Consider the following 17,066-nt stretch of genomic DNA (forward strand, 5'->3'; position numbering starts at 1 on the left):
AGCCTATCTCCAGACCCAGACCTCTGCTTCTCCTGACTACGCTGCTGCCTATCTCCAGACCCAGACCTCTGCTTTGCCTGACTACGCTACTGCCTATCTCCAGACCCAGACCTCTGCTATGCCTGACTACGCTACTGCCTATCTCCAGACCCAGACCTCTGCTTTGCCTGACTACGCTACTGCCTATCTCCAGACCCAGACCTCTGCTATGCCTGACTACGCTACTGCCTATCTCCAGACCCAGACCTCTGCTTCGCCTGACTACGCTACTGCCTATCTCCAGACCCAGACCTCTGCTTCGCCTGACTACGCTACTGCCTATCTCCAGACCCAGACCTCTGCTTCGCCTGACTACGCTACTGCCTATCTCCAGACCCAGACCTCTGCTTCGCCTGACCACGCTACTGCCTATCTCCAGACCCAGACCTCTGCTTCGCCTGACCACGCTACTGCCTATCTCCAGACCCAGACCTCTGCTTCGCCTGACCACGCTACTGCCTATCTCCAGACCCAGACCTCTGCTTCTCCTGACCACGCTACTGCCTATCTCCAGACCCAGACCTCTGCTTCTCCTGACTACGCTACTGCCTATCTCCAGACCCAGACCTCTGCTTCGCCTGACTACGCTACTGCCTATCTCCAGACCCAGACCTCTGCTTCGCCTGACTACGCTACTGCCTATCTCCAGACCCAGACCTCTGCTTCGCCTGACTACGCTACTGCCTATCTCCAGACCCAGACCTCTGCTTCGCCTGACTACGCTACTGCCTATCTCCAGACCCAGACCTCTGCTTCTCCTGACTACGCTACTGCCTATCTCCAGACTCAGACCTCTGCTTCACCTGACTACGCTACTGCCTGTCTCCAGACCCAGACCTCTGCTTCGCCTGACTACGCTACTGCCTATCTCCAGACCCAGACCTCTGCTTCTCCTGACTACGCTGCTGCCTATCTCCAGACCCAGACCTCTGCTTCGCCTGACTACGCTACTGCCTATCTCCAGACTCAGACTTCTGCTTTGCCTATTCTACATGGTGATAGGCGGAGCAGCTTAAACCGGAGGTATTCCAATCCTTGTTAGCAAAGGAAGGGCAGGCTAAATACCCGAATCTCATGACGTCACTCGGAGGGGATGGCCCTGAGGTTCCCACCATGACGTGGATAAAGACGGGGGTGGTGTGTGCGCGCGCACCCTAGGAGGCCCTCAGGAAATCATGGCGAACACGGTCGCTGTTGCCAATCCGGGGACGCCGGAGACAGCGGCATGAAGACGCGGCAGCAGCCATCTTCCCAAGGCTTGAGGAGAGAGAAGGAAGAAAGGTGAGGCACAGAGGTCGAAGCCGTCTGAGACCGACGGACGCAACACGGCCCTGATCCAAGCCTGTCATTGATGCCTCCTCTAGCCTACTCCCTGGACGTGGACTTATTAGGCTCCGGCCTACCATTGCTCGAGCGCCTCCAGCTAATCTGCGTACCCAGTCCAGGATAGGACTACGCCGTCTATCGTCTGCTGACTCTGGGCTGAACCAACCTTTCTTGTTAACTAACCTTGAGGCCCAGCTAAGTCCTACCAGCCCCGTCACCCAAAGGCTCAACCCGCAGGGAAGGAGAGCTGGTATAGGTGAAGCTCCAGCGGCCTCTACCTTCAACCCACTCCACCTGCGGGTTGCGTCAACCCCACCTCAACCCAAGGGTCCACCTCCGACGCAACATACGGTGGTATACTGTGGGGCCAAGAACCCCAACTTGCCAAATATTAAATGTTCTTGCTACCTTGTAGAAAGGTAGATAAGTGTGCTCTTTGACATCCTATTAGCGATGTATATAGTCATGTAGGAATGTATATATTTAGTCTAATAAACCTGTATATATTTGAACATACTGCCAGCCTTGTTCACAGTCCCATTTATTTTCCTGGGGTGAAGGGAGGGGAAATCCCAGCCACTAACACCTTCTTCCCCAGGTGGAGGCACCAGGCGCCAAGAATGTGAGGACCGAGGGAGACTGCCCTAAGAGGGCTCCCGCCAGGTAGGTCCTGGACTCAGGAATGACCCTGCGAAGTAAGCGGTCAAGGGGGCGTTACATATGCTATAAAAATGTGAAAAAGTTTTAGAAAGGTGCAGATGCACCATGGAGCGATACAGAGGCATTATGACATTTTCCGTTTTATTCACCATTCCCTTTCTAATAATTCCCAACATTCTGTTTGCTTTTTTGTCTGTCACCAAGCACTGAGCAGAGGATTTCAATGCAGGATTGATAATGAGTCCTGCAGCCCACCAGCATGCATCTAAAATGAGGATTATTTTTCCCATTGTGCATCATTTTGCACCACATTAAATCTCATCTACCATTTAGATGCCCAGTCCCCAGTCTCACAAGCTCCTTCTGCAGTTCATCACAATCTGCCTCTGTTTTATCTACTTTTGTGTCATCTGCAGATTTGATCGCTCCCCTTTCTAGATCACGAATAAGAGAAACAGCACTGGTCTCGGGGCAGCTCCTTGGGGCATTCCGCTATTCACTTTTTTCCACTGGTGTGCAATGCACAATTAGAAGTGGGGGGAGGGGGGCGGCCCTGCAGGGTATGAGAAGGTGGTACTGGTGCAGGTGTCCCGTGGAGGAAAGGAGGAGCACTAGCACCACTAGCACCACTAGCAGAGAGAAAAGGAGTGACAGAGGAGGAGGAGCTGTTAGTGCAAAATATACCCGTGAGTGCGCGGAGGGGGGGAGGGCACCGGTGAGGGGCAGTTCTCTCGCCAAGCCCTACCGCCAGGGAGACTTGGTGCGGGGGTCGGGGAGGCGGAGCCAGAAGAGGGCAGGGCCAGGGAGGAAGAGAACGAGGCGGCGGAGCCCGAAAGGGACAGCACGAAGTCAGGAAGGAGGCGGAGCCAGAAAAGGGGCGGGGGAGGGCCGAAGGATGAGATCATTAAGGAGGTGGGGCCCGAGAGGAAGAGGGCGTGCCGGAGGGGGGGGGGTGTGTGTGGAATAGAACGGTGAGGGGCGGGGCTGAGGAGGAATAAAGCCGTGAGCGGGCGTGGCTGGCGAGATGGTGGGCGGGGCCTGGCTGAGGCAGGCTCTGCCGCCAGAGCCGGGAGTGGGGAGTCCGGGAGAGCCGCAGCCATGGAGGGAGCGGACGGGACGGAGCAGCGGGCGCTGCAGTACCAGCAGACCCTGGTGAGTGAGGAGGGAGACACTCGTACACAGAGACGCCAGCAGTCGGTCCCTCCCAGCCACAGAGACCCCCAGACTCACATGCACAGGCAGACTGAGAGACAGCCGCTGAGAGATTTTACTAAGAGACACCGGGAAATGCTCGCACAGGACACCAAGAGACAGGAGAAACAGTTGCAGAGATGCAGAGAGACAATCACTGAGGCGCTGAGACTGTCATATACACTCAGGGATAGTCTCTGAGAGACAGCTGAAAAAGATCCTAGGGCCTATCTCCATAACAACTACTCGGCTCTTCAGTCTCCACCAGACCCTCCGAGATCCCCTGTGATTGTCCCATGCTTTACTGAATTCAAATACTGTTTGTATCTGCACCACGTGCACTGGAAGCTTTGAATTTCCTAAAATTATTCCCGAGTCTACCCCCCTTTCACCCTCATCCCATGATCCGTCCTTCTAGAGCCCCCTTTCCATTGAGAGAGGCTCAGCTCCTGTGCATGGAAACCTTTCAGATATTTGAATGTCTGGCATATCTCCCCTATCTTGTCTTTCCTCCAGGGTGGACTTGTTTAGGTCTTTAAGTCTATCCCCTCGTGCTTTAAAAGGAAGGCCACTGACCATGTTAGTAGCCTCCCTCTGGAGCGACTCCATCCTGTTTATATCCTTTCCATGGCGCGCTCTCCAGAATTGTACTCCGTATTCCCAGTGAGGTCTCACCAGGGTCCTATACAGGGACAGTGTCATCTCCCTTTTCTGCTGACCATTCCTCTCCCTATGCAGCCAAGCATCTTCCTGGCTGTTACTGTTGTGATTGATTACAGAACAATGGTATATAAATACAATAAATAATAAATAATGTTGTTGCTCTGGCCACCTTAAGGTCATCAGATACAATTACTCCCAGATCCCACTCTTCCTTTCTGCTTAGAAGAACATCCAAACTCTATACTCTACCTCTCACTTGGGTTTTTGTAGCTCAAATGCATAATTACCCTTTTTAAGCATTAAATCTTAGCTGCCAGACCTTCACTATATCTCCTCTGATAGTTTCCATACCATTCTGGGTGTCTACCCTGTTGCAGATCTTGGTATTATCTGCACAAAGACAAACTTTTCCAGACAATCCTTCCACAATCCCACTTGCAAACATGCCGGAAAGAACTGGTGGTATTCCTCTCCTTGTCTTCTCCTCGAGGTGAACTCCAATTACTCTCCCACTCAACCAGTTTTCAAGCCAGTCAGTCGCATTCACCGTGACACTAAGAGACAGTCACTGATACACCTAGGGACACGGGGAAACTCTTCCAGTCGCAATCACAGTGACACTAAGAGACAGTCACTGATACACCTAGGGACACGGGGAAACTCTTCCAGTCGCAATCACAGTGACACTAAGAGACAGTCACTGATACACCTAGGGACACGGGGGAAACTCTACCAGTCGCAATCACAGTGACACTAAGAGACAGTCACTGATACACCTAGGGACACGGGGAAACTCTTCCAGTCGCAATCACAGTGACACTAAGAGACAGTCACTGATACACCTAGGGACACGGGGAAACTCTTCCAGTCGCAATCACAGTGACACTAAGAGACAGTCACTGATACACTTAGGGACACGGGGGAAACTCTTCCAGTCGCAATCACAGTGACACTAAGAGACAGTCACTGATACACCTAGGGGCACGGGGAAACTCTTCCAGTCGCAATCACAGTGACACTAAGAGACAGTCACTGATACACCTAGGGACACGGGGAGACTCTTCCAGTCGCAATCACAGTGACACTAAGAGACAGTCACTGATACACCTAGGGGCACGGGGAGACTCTTCCAGTCGCAATCACAGTGACACTAAGAGACAGTCACTGATACACCTAGGGGCACGGGGAAACTCTTCCAGTCGCAATCACAGTGACACTAAGAGACAGTCACTGATACACCTAGGGGCACGGGGAGACTCTTCCAGCGTTACCGTGTAGGGGTGAATGGGGAGCAGAGCAGGAAGGTTGTGGGAGCACTGGGGACGTCCCCTAGCATTCCCCATACATATTACATCCTTTGCACTGCAGAAGAAAGCTTTTTGGTACAATAGACGTATTCAGAAGAACTTTAGCAGTAAATCTGAGAGACTGAGACCATTCCCAACACACCCTGGCTTAAGAACAAGGTTCATTCCTGTCAGGGTCTATGCAGACACGACCCCCATGAGACACCGAGAGACTCTTGTACGCAGAGATACCAAGAGAAAGTTCAGGGCCGGCGCTAGCGCTTTTGCTACCTTGTGCACTGAGGTACTGTGCACAAATACTGTGCTGTCCCCCCCCCCCCCCTTATTTTTTAACTCTTAAATTGTGTTTTTTCCAATAATCAACACAGCAGAAATTGTCAGGCTCGCTCTGTCCCAGGCATCCCCTTCCACAGCCCTCAAAAGCCTTCCCGTGATCCAAACTTCCAAAACGGACACCTCCCCCGCAACCTTATCTTACCTTATCAGTGGGTCGAAAATACCTAAATGGAGCAGCAGCGATCCCCAGCTGCTCCTGCCCTAGCTGTTGGGAAAAAATGGCATCATCTAGCCCTGTAGCCAGCAGCGTTTTGTTGTACGGAAGTGCATGCACCGCAGACCCTGCAGAAATAGACCCCATGGGGTATTAGCCCTATTGTAAGATGTGTTAGGTGTGGGTCTGGCACTCAGAAAGCTCTGAGTAAACTGAAATACACTGATAGTACTGTTTTGTTATGGGAGGTTTACTAACTACAGCACTCAAACAGTAACAATCCTACCTATGAAAAGTCAACACTGCAAATATTACACCAGGCCCTAACACAACAATACAGCTCTTATTAAGAAAACAGAACAAGCCAGGCTACAAAGGATCCCTACACAGAAACTACACACTAGCACCTCAGTCTCACATGTAGAGCCCAGACAAATCTTCACCAAATACAGATTCAGGAGATCATAAAGTAGAAATAGATATGTGCAGACAAAAACCTGAACTGGAAACCACAACAAGCCAGACTCTGTATGCAGTGCAACATAGAAAAACAGAAATATCACAATTTCTCATAAAATATCAAATAAAATCAAGAAATATAAAGCATCATACTAGTAAAGCCATATTAATAAAAATATTTCCAGTCAACTGATGAATATAATAACATTTAATAAGTGAGAAGATATAAAAATTTACAATTTTTCCAAAGAGCAATAAAATATTTCAAAATAGCAGACACATCACTCAATTTAAACCAATAAAGGTGGAAAAATCCCCTGCTTTCCATAGCTGTGAACTTTTGATTTCCAGTCACCCTGAGCTTGTCATAGATTAGTTGTTGGGGGTGAGAGTGGGGGTTTTGCACAAACTTTCTCCACTCTTTCAGGCAGGCAGACTCAGGCTCCCTCTCTCTCTCTCTCACATACACACAGGCAGGCACCCTGTCACACTCACACATACACACATGTAGGTACCTTCTCTCTCTCTCTCTCTCACACATACACACTCATGCAGGCAGGCACCCTTCCTCTCACACACGCATAGACAGGCACTCTTTCCCTCTCTCTCTCACACACACAGGCAGGCAACTCTATTTCTCTCACACACACATATGCGCAGGCAGGCTCCCTCTCACACACACAGGCAGACTTCCTCACACATGTTTGTGCGCAGGCAGGCAGGTAACCTCTCACATGCAGGCAGGCAGGCTGGTTTCATCTCTTTCACACACACATACATGCATGCATACATACATACACACACTCATGTGGAAACCGAAGGGGCTTGCACTTCTTCTATGCTGATCTCGGGCGTTGCGGATCAGCACAGAGGAAGTGCAAGCCCCACCAGGTTTAAATATTGCAGACCCCGCAACAAGGAAGGAAGAGTGGCAGAATGGGCTTCTTTTCCTCCCCGGTCAGGTTGTGCGGGGTCCGAGGTGTGGCGAGCGCACACGAACGCATCTTCAGAGAAACCTTGCCTCTTCCTTTCCTGCGCTGCCGCCATCGTCGCTCTCCTGGATGTACACTACAGCCCCATGCAATCGCATGCTCTGCACATCCAGTTGCACCGGGCCTGAGAAAGTTACCGAGATTCATATAAAACCCATTTGGAGACATTGCGTAGTGACACTGATGGACAGTCACTGAGACGCTCAAATGCAGAGAATCTTATACATAGGGAAACCCAGAGACAGTCATGTACAGCAGGAAGACCATGAAATACTCACACCACAGAATAACTGAACAGAGTAAAACTCTGGCCACGTCTTGCTGAGTAATTATTAATTTCCTAGCGTGTAGCAGATGGACTCAGGACCAATGGGTATAGTGTTCTCCTGATAGCGGTTGGAGACGGATCAGATTTCAATCTGACGTCAGCCCCTAGTACATATATCCTTGCAGGAAGTGCAGATCCTCAGTATTTTCCGTCTCCATAGCAGTTTGGGACTCTATGCACGCTCTCAGAGCGTTAGACCAAATTTAAAGAAGAAAAAACTAAATTTAAAGAAGAAACCAACCTGAAGACGAGCCCCGCTCTCCAGTGGTGATACCCTCGGGTCCCTCCCCCAGTTGAGATTCCCGAGGTGATTTCTGTGGTCCCTCGGAGATGAGCCTCGGACCGGCGGCCGACCCTCATCGGGGACCTAGCCCCTGATCCTCAGACACGGCTGAGAGGCAGCGGGTGCAACCTCGAGTGTGGCGGTGAAGGTATTTGCCCTCTCCCCCCGCAGCCGGAACGAAACCAGGAAGCGCCGAGACAAGGTAAGGTAGAAATCTTGTTCAAATACTCCAGTCTCCGAAGCTCAAGGAGGAGCACAGGTCGCCGGTTGGGACCAGTTGATCTGCCCTAGCAGGGCTAGACCCCGGTCAGATCAGAGGGTCCTTCCATGTAGAGACCCTCCGAGGTGGTCGCCATATTTCCCACGTGTTTGCCGTCGCCATTTTGGCCCTGTCCACAGTCTCGATCTGTGCGCATAGGGCGAGCACCCGGGAGGCGTTGTGGCGCTTTATGTCCGGGATGGCATAGACTCCAACATGAGACTAAATGCAAAATTGAATCTTTAAGGGTAGAAATCCCTTGTGTGTCGGGGAAGACTATAGTGATAGGGGTATACTACCGTCCACCTGGTCAAGATGGTGAGACAGACAGTGAAATTGGTAGTGCGGTAATAATGGGAGACTTCAATTACCCCAATATTGACTGGGTAAATGTATCATCGGGTCACACTAGAGAGAACGTTCCTGGATGGAATAAATGACAGTTTTATGGAGGAATTGGTTCAGGAACAGACGAGAGAGGGAGCAATTTTAGATCTAATTCTCAGTGGAGCACAGGACGTGGTGAGAGAGGTAACAATGTTGGGGCCGCTTGGTAATAGTGATCATAATATGATCAAATTTGATTTAATGACTGGAAGAGGAACAGTGTGCAAATCCAAGGCTCTCGTGCTAAACTTTCAAAAGGGAAACTTTGATAAAATGAGAACAATTGTTAGAAAAAAACTGAAAGGAGCAGCTACAAAAGTAAAAAATGTCCAAAAAATGTCATTGTTAAAAAATACCATTCTAGAAGCACAGTCCAGATGTATTCCACACATTAAGAAAGGTGGAAAGAAGGCAAAACTATTACCGGCATGGTTAAAAGGGGAGGTGAAAGAAGCTATTTTAGCCAAAAGATCTTCATTCAAAAATTGGACGAAGGGTTCAACAGAAGAAAATAGGATAAAGCATAAACATTGGCAAGTTAAATGTAAGACATTGATAAGACAGGCTAAGAGAGAATTTGAAAAGAAGTTGGCTGTAGAGGCAAAAACTCACAGTAAAAACTTTTTTTAAAATAGTCTGGAAACTACAGGCTGGTTAGCCTTACTTCAGTAATTGGAAAATTAATGGAAATGCTGCAGAAGGAAAGGATAAGTCAACTATCTACGATCCAATGGGTTGCGAGATCTGAGGCGACATGGCTTTACCAGAGAAAGATCCTGTCATTTTTTTGATTGGGCAACTAAAGAATTGTGTCAGGGAAGAACAGTTGATGTGATTTATATGGATTTCAGCAAAGCTTTCGATACAAAGTGAGACGCCTGGGAGTGCGTCACAGGGTGGAAGAATGGATTACAAACTGCTTGATTGACAGACATCAGTGAGTGGTGGTAAATGGGACCTGTTCTGAGGAGAGAAGACGGATAAGTGGACTGCCATGTTCTGGGGCCGGTTTTTTTTTATATCTTTGTGAGCTACATAACGGATGGGTTAGAAGGAAAGTTTTTTTGTCTTTTATGTGGCTGACACTAAGATCTGCACCGGAGCAGACATGCCTGAAGGAGTGGAGAGCATGAAAAGTAATCTAAGGAAGATTGAGGAGTCGTCAAAGCTTTGGCAGCTGGGATCCAACGTCCAGAAGTGCAGAGTCCTGCATCTGGAGCTTGACAGTCCAAAGGGAGCTGCATATGATAGGGGGTGAGAGAATGATGGGTACAGACTGGGAAAGAGATCTCGGGGTATTAGTGTCGGCTGATCTGAAAGCAGCAAAGCAATGTTTACCCTAGCGGAAAGGCAAGATAGGGGAGACATGATAGACATTCAAATATCTCAAAAGGTTTCCATGCACAGGAGGGGGAGGGGCTTTTTCAATGGAAAGGAAATGGAATGAGGGGTCAGTGAGATGAGGGGGAAAGCGGGTAAGACTCAGGAAATCTTTATTTACAGAGAGGGTGGTGGATGCATGGGACGGCCTCCCAGTGGAGGAGGTGTAGACAGAAACAATATCTGAATTCAAGAAAGCCTGGGATAAATACTGAGGATCTCTAAGGAAGTGATGGTAATTATAATGCTAAATTAATTGGACAGAGGAGCAGACTGGATGGTCTTTTTCTGCCATCGTGTTTCTATGTTTCCATAAGGTGGTGGCTAGTGTCAGAAAATCATTGGGCTGCATGGAAAGGGGCATAACCAGCAGGAAAAAGGAGCTGATGTTGCCCCTGTACAAGTCATCTGGAGTATGGTGTTCATTTCTGGAGACTGTACCTTAACAAGGATAGAGACAGACAACCAAAATGGCATAGGATCTGCATCGCAAGCCCGTATGAGATGAATCTGCAGGACCTAAATATTTACCCCCTGGAGGAGAGAAGGGACGGGGGTTATCAGACAGAGTACGGATGATGCATGGGAATTGAGCCTTTTCCAATGGAACTAGGGGTTTTAATATGAAGCTTCAAGGGGTTAAACTCAGGAACAATGTCAGGAAATATTTCTTCATGGAAAGGCTGGTGGATACCTGGAATGCTCTCCCGGTGGAGATAGAAGTAGTTAAGATGAGAATTGTAATGGAATTCAAAAGAGCTTGGGATAAACATAGAGGATCCTTAGTGGCTAGAGGATGGGAATGAAGATAAGAGGTAACCTGCACGGAGCGACATTTACTGTTCTTTACAGAATAAACATAAATAAAGCTTGCTCAGCAGACTGGATGGACCATTTGGGTCTTTTTCTGCCGTCATTTACTATGTTACTATGAGTAGAGTCCTAGCATTTCAATGGATAGCAGGGAATTCCTCTAGCGTTACAGTATAGGATTAAGAGGGAAGCAGAGTTCAGAAGGGACTCCTTTAATTTTACAGGATTTGTCCCCTCGCCCACACTTTTTTCCATATTTACATTGTCCCTCTTGGCTAACTTATCAGAGACTATCCCATCACATGCTATTCCTAGCAACTACTGGCAGCACTCAACACAAACCCAGGCCCAACCACTACCAATCTCAACAACTGCCCAGCATTGATTGCCAAGTGGTTCTACCAAAACCAACTTATCCTAAACCTGAAAAAGACAGAGATGATATGGATCTGGAAGAAAGAGACCATCCCAAATATGATTCTTGAAGGAAGAACCCTGACCCTCAGGTCCCAGGCCTCGAGTTTATCCTAAATTCAAGCAGTATCTAAAGCTACTTATAACTACCCCGCCAACTTTGCCATCTGAGACCTTTCTTGTATGATAACACCTTCGCGATCGTTATTCAAGCCTTGATAGTCTCTCATCTAGACTACTGTAATGCTTTCTACAGGGGAATCGCCAACGCTAGGAACAGAAACCTGAATCTCATACAAAATGCTGCTGCTGGCATGACAACAGTACCAAACAGATTTGATCACATTACCTCTGTCCTGAAAACCTTGCATTGGCTCCTGACTCTTTTCTGGCCAAAATTCAAAGTAGACCTAGCCTAAAGATATGGCACCAACCTGCCTTGCGAGATCTCTCACTCCTTATACATTCGCTGACCGTCTGCGCTTTCACTCACTCAAGCACTTCTAGTGGTGCCCCCCTCCAAAGAAAGCCTTGACAGACTCAGTACCAACATGAAAGAAGTCCCCACGCTCCATGTCAGACTGCCCACGTCTCCTGCCGTTCAGGAAACTGGTGAAAACCTTTGAAGCAGCGTTTGCTACACATGGCTCTACACAACCTTCACTCACCCTACAAGGACCATTGCAGCTGCCTTCTCCATGATGTTCATGTCTAATCCAATGCATTCTCTTAACACAGTGGTTCTCAACCTTTTTCCCATCGTGACAGACCTGACGGACAACGTTCATGGGTGACACTCTGCTCATTACAATCTACGGCGGAAATAAAATAAAAAAGGCCCCTTATTACTTTTATTGTTAAAAATGACACAAGGGAAAGATGAGTACTCTCTCTGAACATAATTTATATAAATAGAAACCTCCCATACCAGAGGGCATCAACACCCAGCACTCAAATAGTAACCACCTTACCTAGGAAAAGGCAACACTGAAAATGTTACACCAGGCCTTAAACCTCCAATACTTCTATTAGGAAAACGGAACAAGCCAGGCTGCTATAGAGCCCTACACGGAAATTACACGCCAGCAGAAAACCTCACCTGAATCACATGTGCTGACCCTCACCTAACAAAGAATAAAGAGACCAAAACGCATAACTAGACGCATGCAGAAAAAACTGAAGTGGAAACTGCAACAATCCAGAGCCTCTGTATGCAGTGCAACAAAGAAAAAAAGAGAAATCACCAATCCTCATAAAATAAAGCAAGAAATATAAAATCAGTAGCAGTAAAACCATACTAACAAAAAGAACAGATTATTTCAAAACAGCGGATGAACGGAATATCCAATAATTAAAAACTCATATAAAAAAATTTCTAGATACCAATAAAATATTTCAAAATAGCAGACACAATGACCCAGTAATGAAAAATAATGACAACAAAAATGTTGTGCTCTCCATACCTGGAAATGTTTGATTTCCAGGTGCCCTGAGATTGTTGTGAATTAGGAGCGGGGGGGTGGGGGGGGGGGTTGTTTACAACTTTCTCCTCTGTCACACACATATACACATGCTCTCTCTCACACACTTACACATACAGTATCTCAATCACTCACATACGTGCTGTCTCTCTCACACATACACACAGGATCTGCTCACTCACTCACTCTCTCCCCCCCCCCCACTGAACAACTAGCGGCAGCAGCAGCCTCGTCCTCTTCCAGCTCTCGTGGCCTGGAGACAGGGGCTGACGTTACTCCTGTTTTTGCTCTGGGCCCTGCTGCTCTTCTTCGGGCTGCTGCCTCAGCACTGGTACCTGGCATGGTCTCCTCTTCCCGCGTGCGCGGCCGCTGCTCACCACTTCCTCTTCTGGGCCACGGGGGGGGGGGGGGGGCGGGAAGAAGAGACCATGCTACGAGTGCCGCTGACGCCAGCTCTCCTGCCACGTTGCGCCCTGGGTATCGGCATTCTGAGCCCGGGTGGAGGGAGCGTTCCATTTCTGTGGGGCAGGGGGAGCAGCTGGGCCAGCGGTGGCGACACCCCCGCGTGTGAGAACCGCTGCTCTAACGCACCTTGAACTCTCGGGCTGCTGGGATGTAACACAAATAAGTGGTGAGGAAGATGATGATTATCATAAATTTTTTCCCAAAAAACTCCTATGGGGAAACCTACATAGGCCACAAACGTAGCTGTGTTTTACCCTGTCTGCTAATAATAAAAATAGCTTGGAATGACAGAGTGCAGATATACTTCCCTTATAGTCGGATAAGCATCCCATCTGTCAGCCCAAAATGAGTCCTCCTGATGTAGTAACAATTCAGTCTGGCCTCTAAGAGCACATTTCACATCTCATACATACCACTCGATAGATGGTGCTAAAAAGCATTTGGACAAATCATTCTGTATCCGTGTTTCCTAAAATCACTCTGCATTAAGGCTCGCACCGCGCACACATAATGCAACTTTCAGCTTCTTCCTCTATTCCTAGGCATCTTTGTGCTTCTAACCAAGGCGATATCATCTGAAGTCTCCTTGCCTTATGCTGGCGCTGCCATCTTATTTATCCTAAAAGCGCAGTCTCGGTCACTTTGGCAGTTGCTGACACCACTAGCAGAAGGATTTTGACTGGAAAATCCTGCAAACCTGGAGATGATGCTGAGGTTGCAGGGACAGAGGGAGCTCCTCTAGTGCTACTGTATGGAGGTGGGGGAGGGGAGGAGAGTGGGGGACAGATGTGGCCCTTGATTGATTGTCATCCAGCCCCTGGCTGCAATGGCAGGCGCCCAGCAGTGATGATGGACGTTTGATTCTGCTACTGCCATCAGCTCAGAGGTGCAGGTGACAGGACGGATCGGCTGGGCTAAGCATTGCTGCTATTAGTTGGAGTCACGTGGGAGGAAGGCAGGGAGAGAGGCTGCAGCCCTGGTGGAGGGCAGTGCAAGCTACGTGGAAGAAGGCAGTGCTGGGTACTGCGGGGCTTCGGGGAATGGTTGCTGGTGCTTGGGAGGGGGACTGGACATCATCCTCTAAAGATGCAGGCTGAGAGGCCTGGGCTGCAGAAATCCTCATTATGCCAATATACATTGCAAGTCAGAGTGCCTCGCCCTGGATAAGGGGCTCCAGAGAGGATTGTATTGGCAATGTCGTGAATGTGGCATGGGTGCAACCCAGGGGAGGGAGAGGAAGAGTACCAACACCCCATCCACCCTACCCTGGAAGGGGTAATCTAGCGCTATTATTACTGACGCTCTCTCTGCCCTGCCCCTGCCTCCCCTGCATTTCAGACATGCTCCTCCTCTCTGTGGCACTCCTCCCTTCCCCCAGCCCTCTTGCTGGTTTGAGGTGTCCTACAGGGGAGCTGCCCTTGTCAAATACCCCCTAATACACCTAAGCCCCTATTCACCAAGGTGCATTGTGCGTTAACATGGGCTGCGGGCCGCAGCGAGTCCTGTTGTCAAATAACATGAGTGGAGCTGTTAATCCTCTAATTTGTAATTGTAAATTGTCCATTTTACTTCTCCTGGTATTTTTCTGTTACTTGTCCAAAGCTGCTGATTACTAGAATATTCCTTGCCTGGACTCTCTGAAGTTGATTGTTGGGTAACTTTCCTACACTTTGGCCTGCTTTGGGTTCTTCTGGTGACCTCGGTGGGGGCTACCTACTACTGCCCCAAAGCAGGACTTGTGCTGAGAGCTGTAAATGTAGCGTCTTGCTCTTCTCCTGGAGACAGTGTGAGGAGAAATCCCCGTGGTATGGATTGCTCTTCTCCTGGAGACGGTGTGAGGAGAAATCCCCGGTAGTATGGATTGCTCTTCTCCTGGAGACAGTGTGAGGAGAAACCCCGGTGGTATGGGCTGCTCTTCTCCTGGAGACGGTGTGAGGAGAAACCCCGGTGGTATGGGCTGCTCTTCTCCTGGAGACGGTGTGAGGAGAAATCCCCGGTAGTATGGATTGCTCTTCTCCTGGAGACAGTGTGAGGAGAAATCCCCGGTAGTATGGGCGGCTCTTCGCCTGGAGACAGTGTGAGGAGAAATCCCCGTGCTATGGGCGGCTCTTCGCCTGGAGACAGTGTGAGGAGAAACCCCGGTGGTATGGGCTGCTCTTCGCCTGGAGACAGTGTGAGGAGAAATCCCCGTGGTATGGGCTGCTCTTCGCCTGGAGACAGTGTGAGGAGAAACCCCGGTGGTATGGGCTGCTCTTCGCCTGGAGACAGTGTGAGGAGAAATCCCCGTGGTATGGGCTGCTCTTCGCCTGGAGACAGTGTGAGGAGAAACCCAGGTGCTATGGGCGGCTCTTCGCCTGGAGACAGTGTGAGGAGAAACCCCGGTGGTATGGGCTGCTCTTCGCCTGGAGACAGTGTGAGGAGAAATCCCCGTGCTATGGGCTGCTCTTCGCCTGGAGACAGTGTGAGGAGAAATCCCCGTGGTATGGGCTGCTCTTCGCCTGGAGACAGTGTGAGGAGAAACCCCGGTGGTATGGGCGGCTCTTCGCCTGGAGACAGTGTGAGGAGAAACCCCGGTGGTATGGGCGGCTCTTCTCCTGGAGACAGTGTGAGGAGAAACCCCGGTGGTATGGGCGGCTCTTCGCCTGGAGACAGTGTGAGGAGAAACCCAGGTGGTATGGGCGGCTCTTCGCCTGGAGACAGTGTGAGGAGAAACCCCGGTGCTATGGGCGGCTCTTCGCCTGGAGACGGTGTGAGGAGAAATCCATGTGCTATGGGCTGCTCTTCTCCTGGAGACGGTGTGAGGAGAAACCCCGGTGCTATGGGCTGCTCTTCTCCTGGAGACTGTGTGAGGAGAAACCCCGGTGCTATGGGCTGCTCTTCTCCTGGAGACGGTGTGAGGAGAAACCCCGGTGCTATGGGCTGCCTGGTCTCTGCTCCGGGCTCTGCATCCCTCTGCGTGTGCTGGATGGGATCTTGGTACTGGTTGGCCAGCAGACAGGCCCCTGCTTTTGTGACTTTGAAAGGGTCAGCAGATGATCCTCTCTTATGGAGCTTACCGTGTTTTTGTTGTTTTTCTCCAGTTGAATAAGTACAAAATAAGAGCCAAGAGGGAAGTTGTGGGTGAGAGGAACAGTGCACCTGAGATGAGCTTTAGGAGAAGGCCACTCACTTGGGTACCTAATTACAGAGAGCTGAGGCCTCAGACATTTTACAGTGCTGAGGGGATACATTTTCCGGGTGATTATATTCAGTTGCTCCAGAGATGGACATTTCTGGAGGTGGGGGCGGTGGCGGGAGCGACTTGGCCAGCTTGTACGGGAAGTAGCGTGGTCAGCCCTGTCTTGCTGCCTTTTAGCCGGCCATGCTGGGTGGGAAACTGCGCTGTGAGGAGTTCAGTCCCACCTACCACTTCATTACTAACTTCCATTTAAACAGCTCAAAGTTCTCGCTTCCTCAAATCTTCATTTTTGAGGACGTTTGAATTTTCCTGGTCAAGTCTTGATCATTGCTTTCTGGTGAAAACAGGAGCAGTATGGCCTGAGTTTTAACTGTGCCTGTGTGAGTACAGGAGCCTATAATGTGCCTGCGCGCACACTGGGAAGTGGGTGAGTGATTGAATGATCAGGATGAGGAGGAAGTGAACTGGGGTAAGTGAGGGGTTTGTGGGGTGAGTGTAGGGAGTGAACTAAGGTGAAATAGGTGGAGAGTGGTGAACCGGGGAGAGTAAATTAGGGTGAATCAGGGGTTTGGAAGGGAGAGTAAACCAGAGTGAGTGAGCGGTTCGTGGGGGTAGACACAGTGAGTTATGGGGTTTTTTGAGGGGTGACCAGGGTGAGTGAGGGGATTGGGAGGGGGAAGGAGAGTGAGTAAACGAGGAGGAGTGAGTGTGTGAACTGGGGATGTGAAGGGTTACTGGAGTGGGGGGTGAGGGGTGATTGTGAATTACGCACTGTCTCCCCCTCCTTGGATGAATTTCCCTGGCCGTGTGAGCTTCATGTTCTGATTTTCATCCGTATTTTTTGCAGAGCACTGGGGTGACTCTTTGCCTCGCCTTTGTGGAGTTGCATCGCGTCGTGACTATTGTAATGCTCCGCACTTAAGCCTGCCTTGGCCTTAGCAGCGCAGAATT

At 49.7% G+C, this 17,066-nt stretch overlaps 1 protein-coding gene across 1 annotated transcript in view; it reads left to right on the plus strand.

Annotated features, from left to right (window-relative positions):
* The first annotated feature begins 3,062 nt into the window (after positions 1 to 3,062).
* The window catches only part of CLCN2 (chloride voltage-gated channel 2), a 193,275-nt gene continuing 179,271 nt past the window's right edge, over positions 3,063 to 17,066 (plus strand). The window contains exon 1 of the mRNA XM_029616501.1: positions 3,063 to 3,177. Coding sequence (XP_029472361.1) covers positions 3,124 to 3,177 — 54 coding nt within the window. The 5' untranslated portion in view covers positions 3,063 to 3,123. The remainder of the gene's footprint in view (positions 3,178 to 17,066) is intronic.

This window comes from Rhinatrema bivittatum, chromosome 9, assembly GCF_901001135.1.
Source record: "Rhinatrema bivittatum chromosome 9, aRhiBiv1.1, whole genome shotgun sequence".
Taxonomy (NCBI): domain Eukaryota; kingdom Metazoa; phylum Chordata; class Amphibia; order Gymnophiona; family Rhinatrematidae; genus Rhinatrema; species Rhinatrema bivittatum.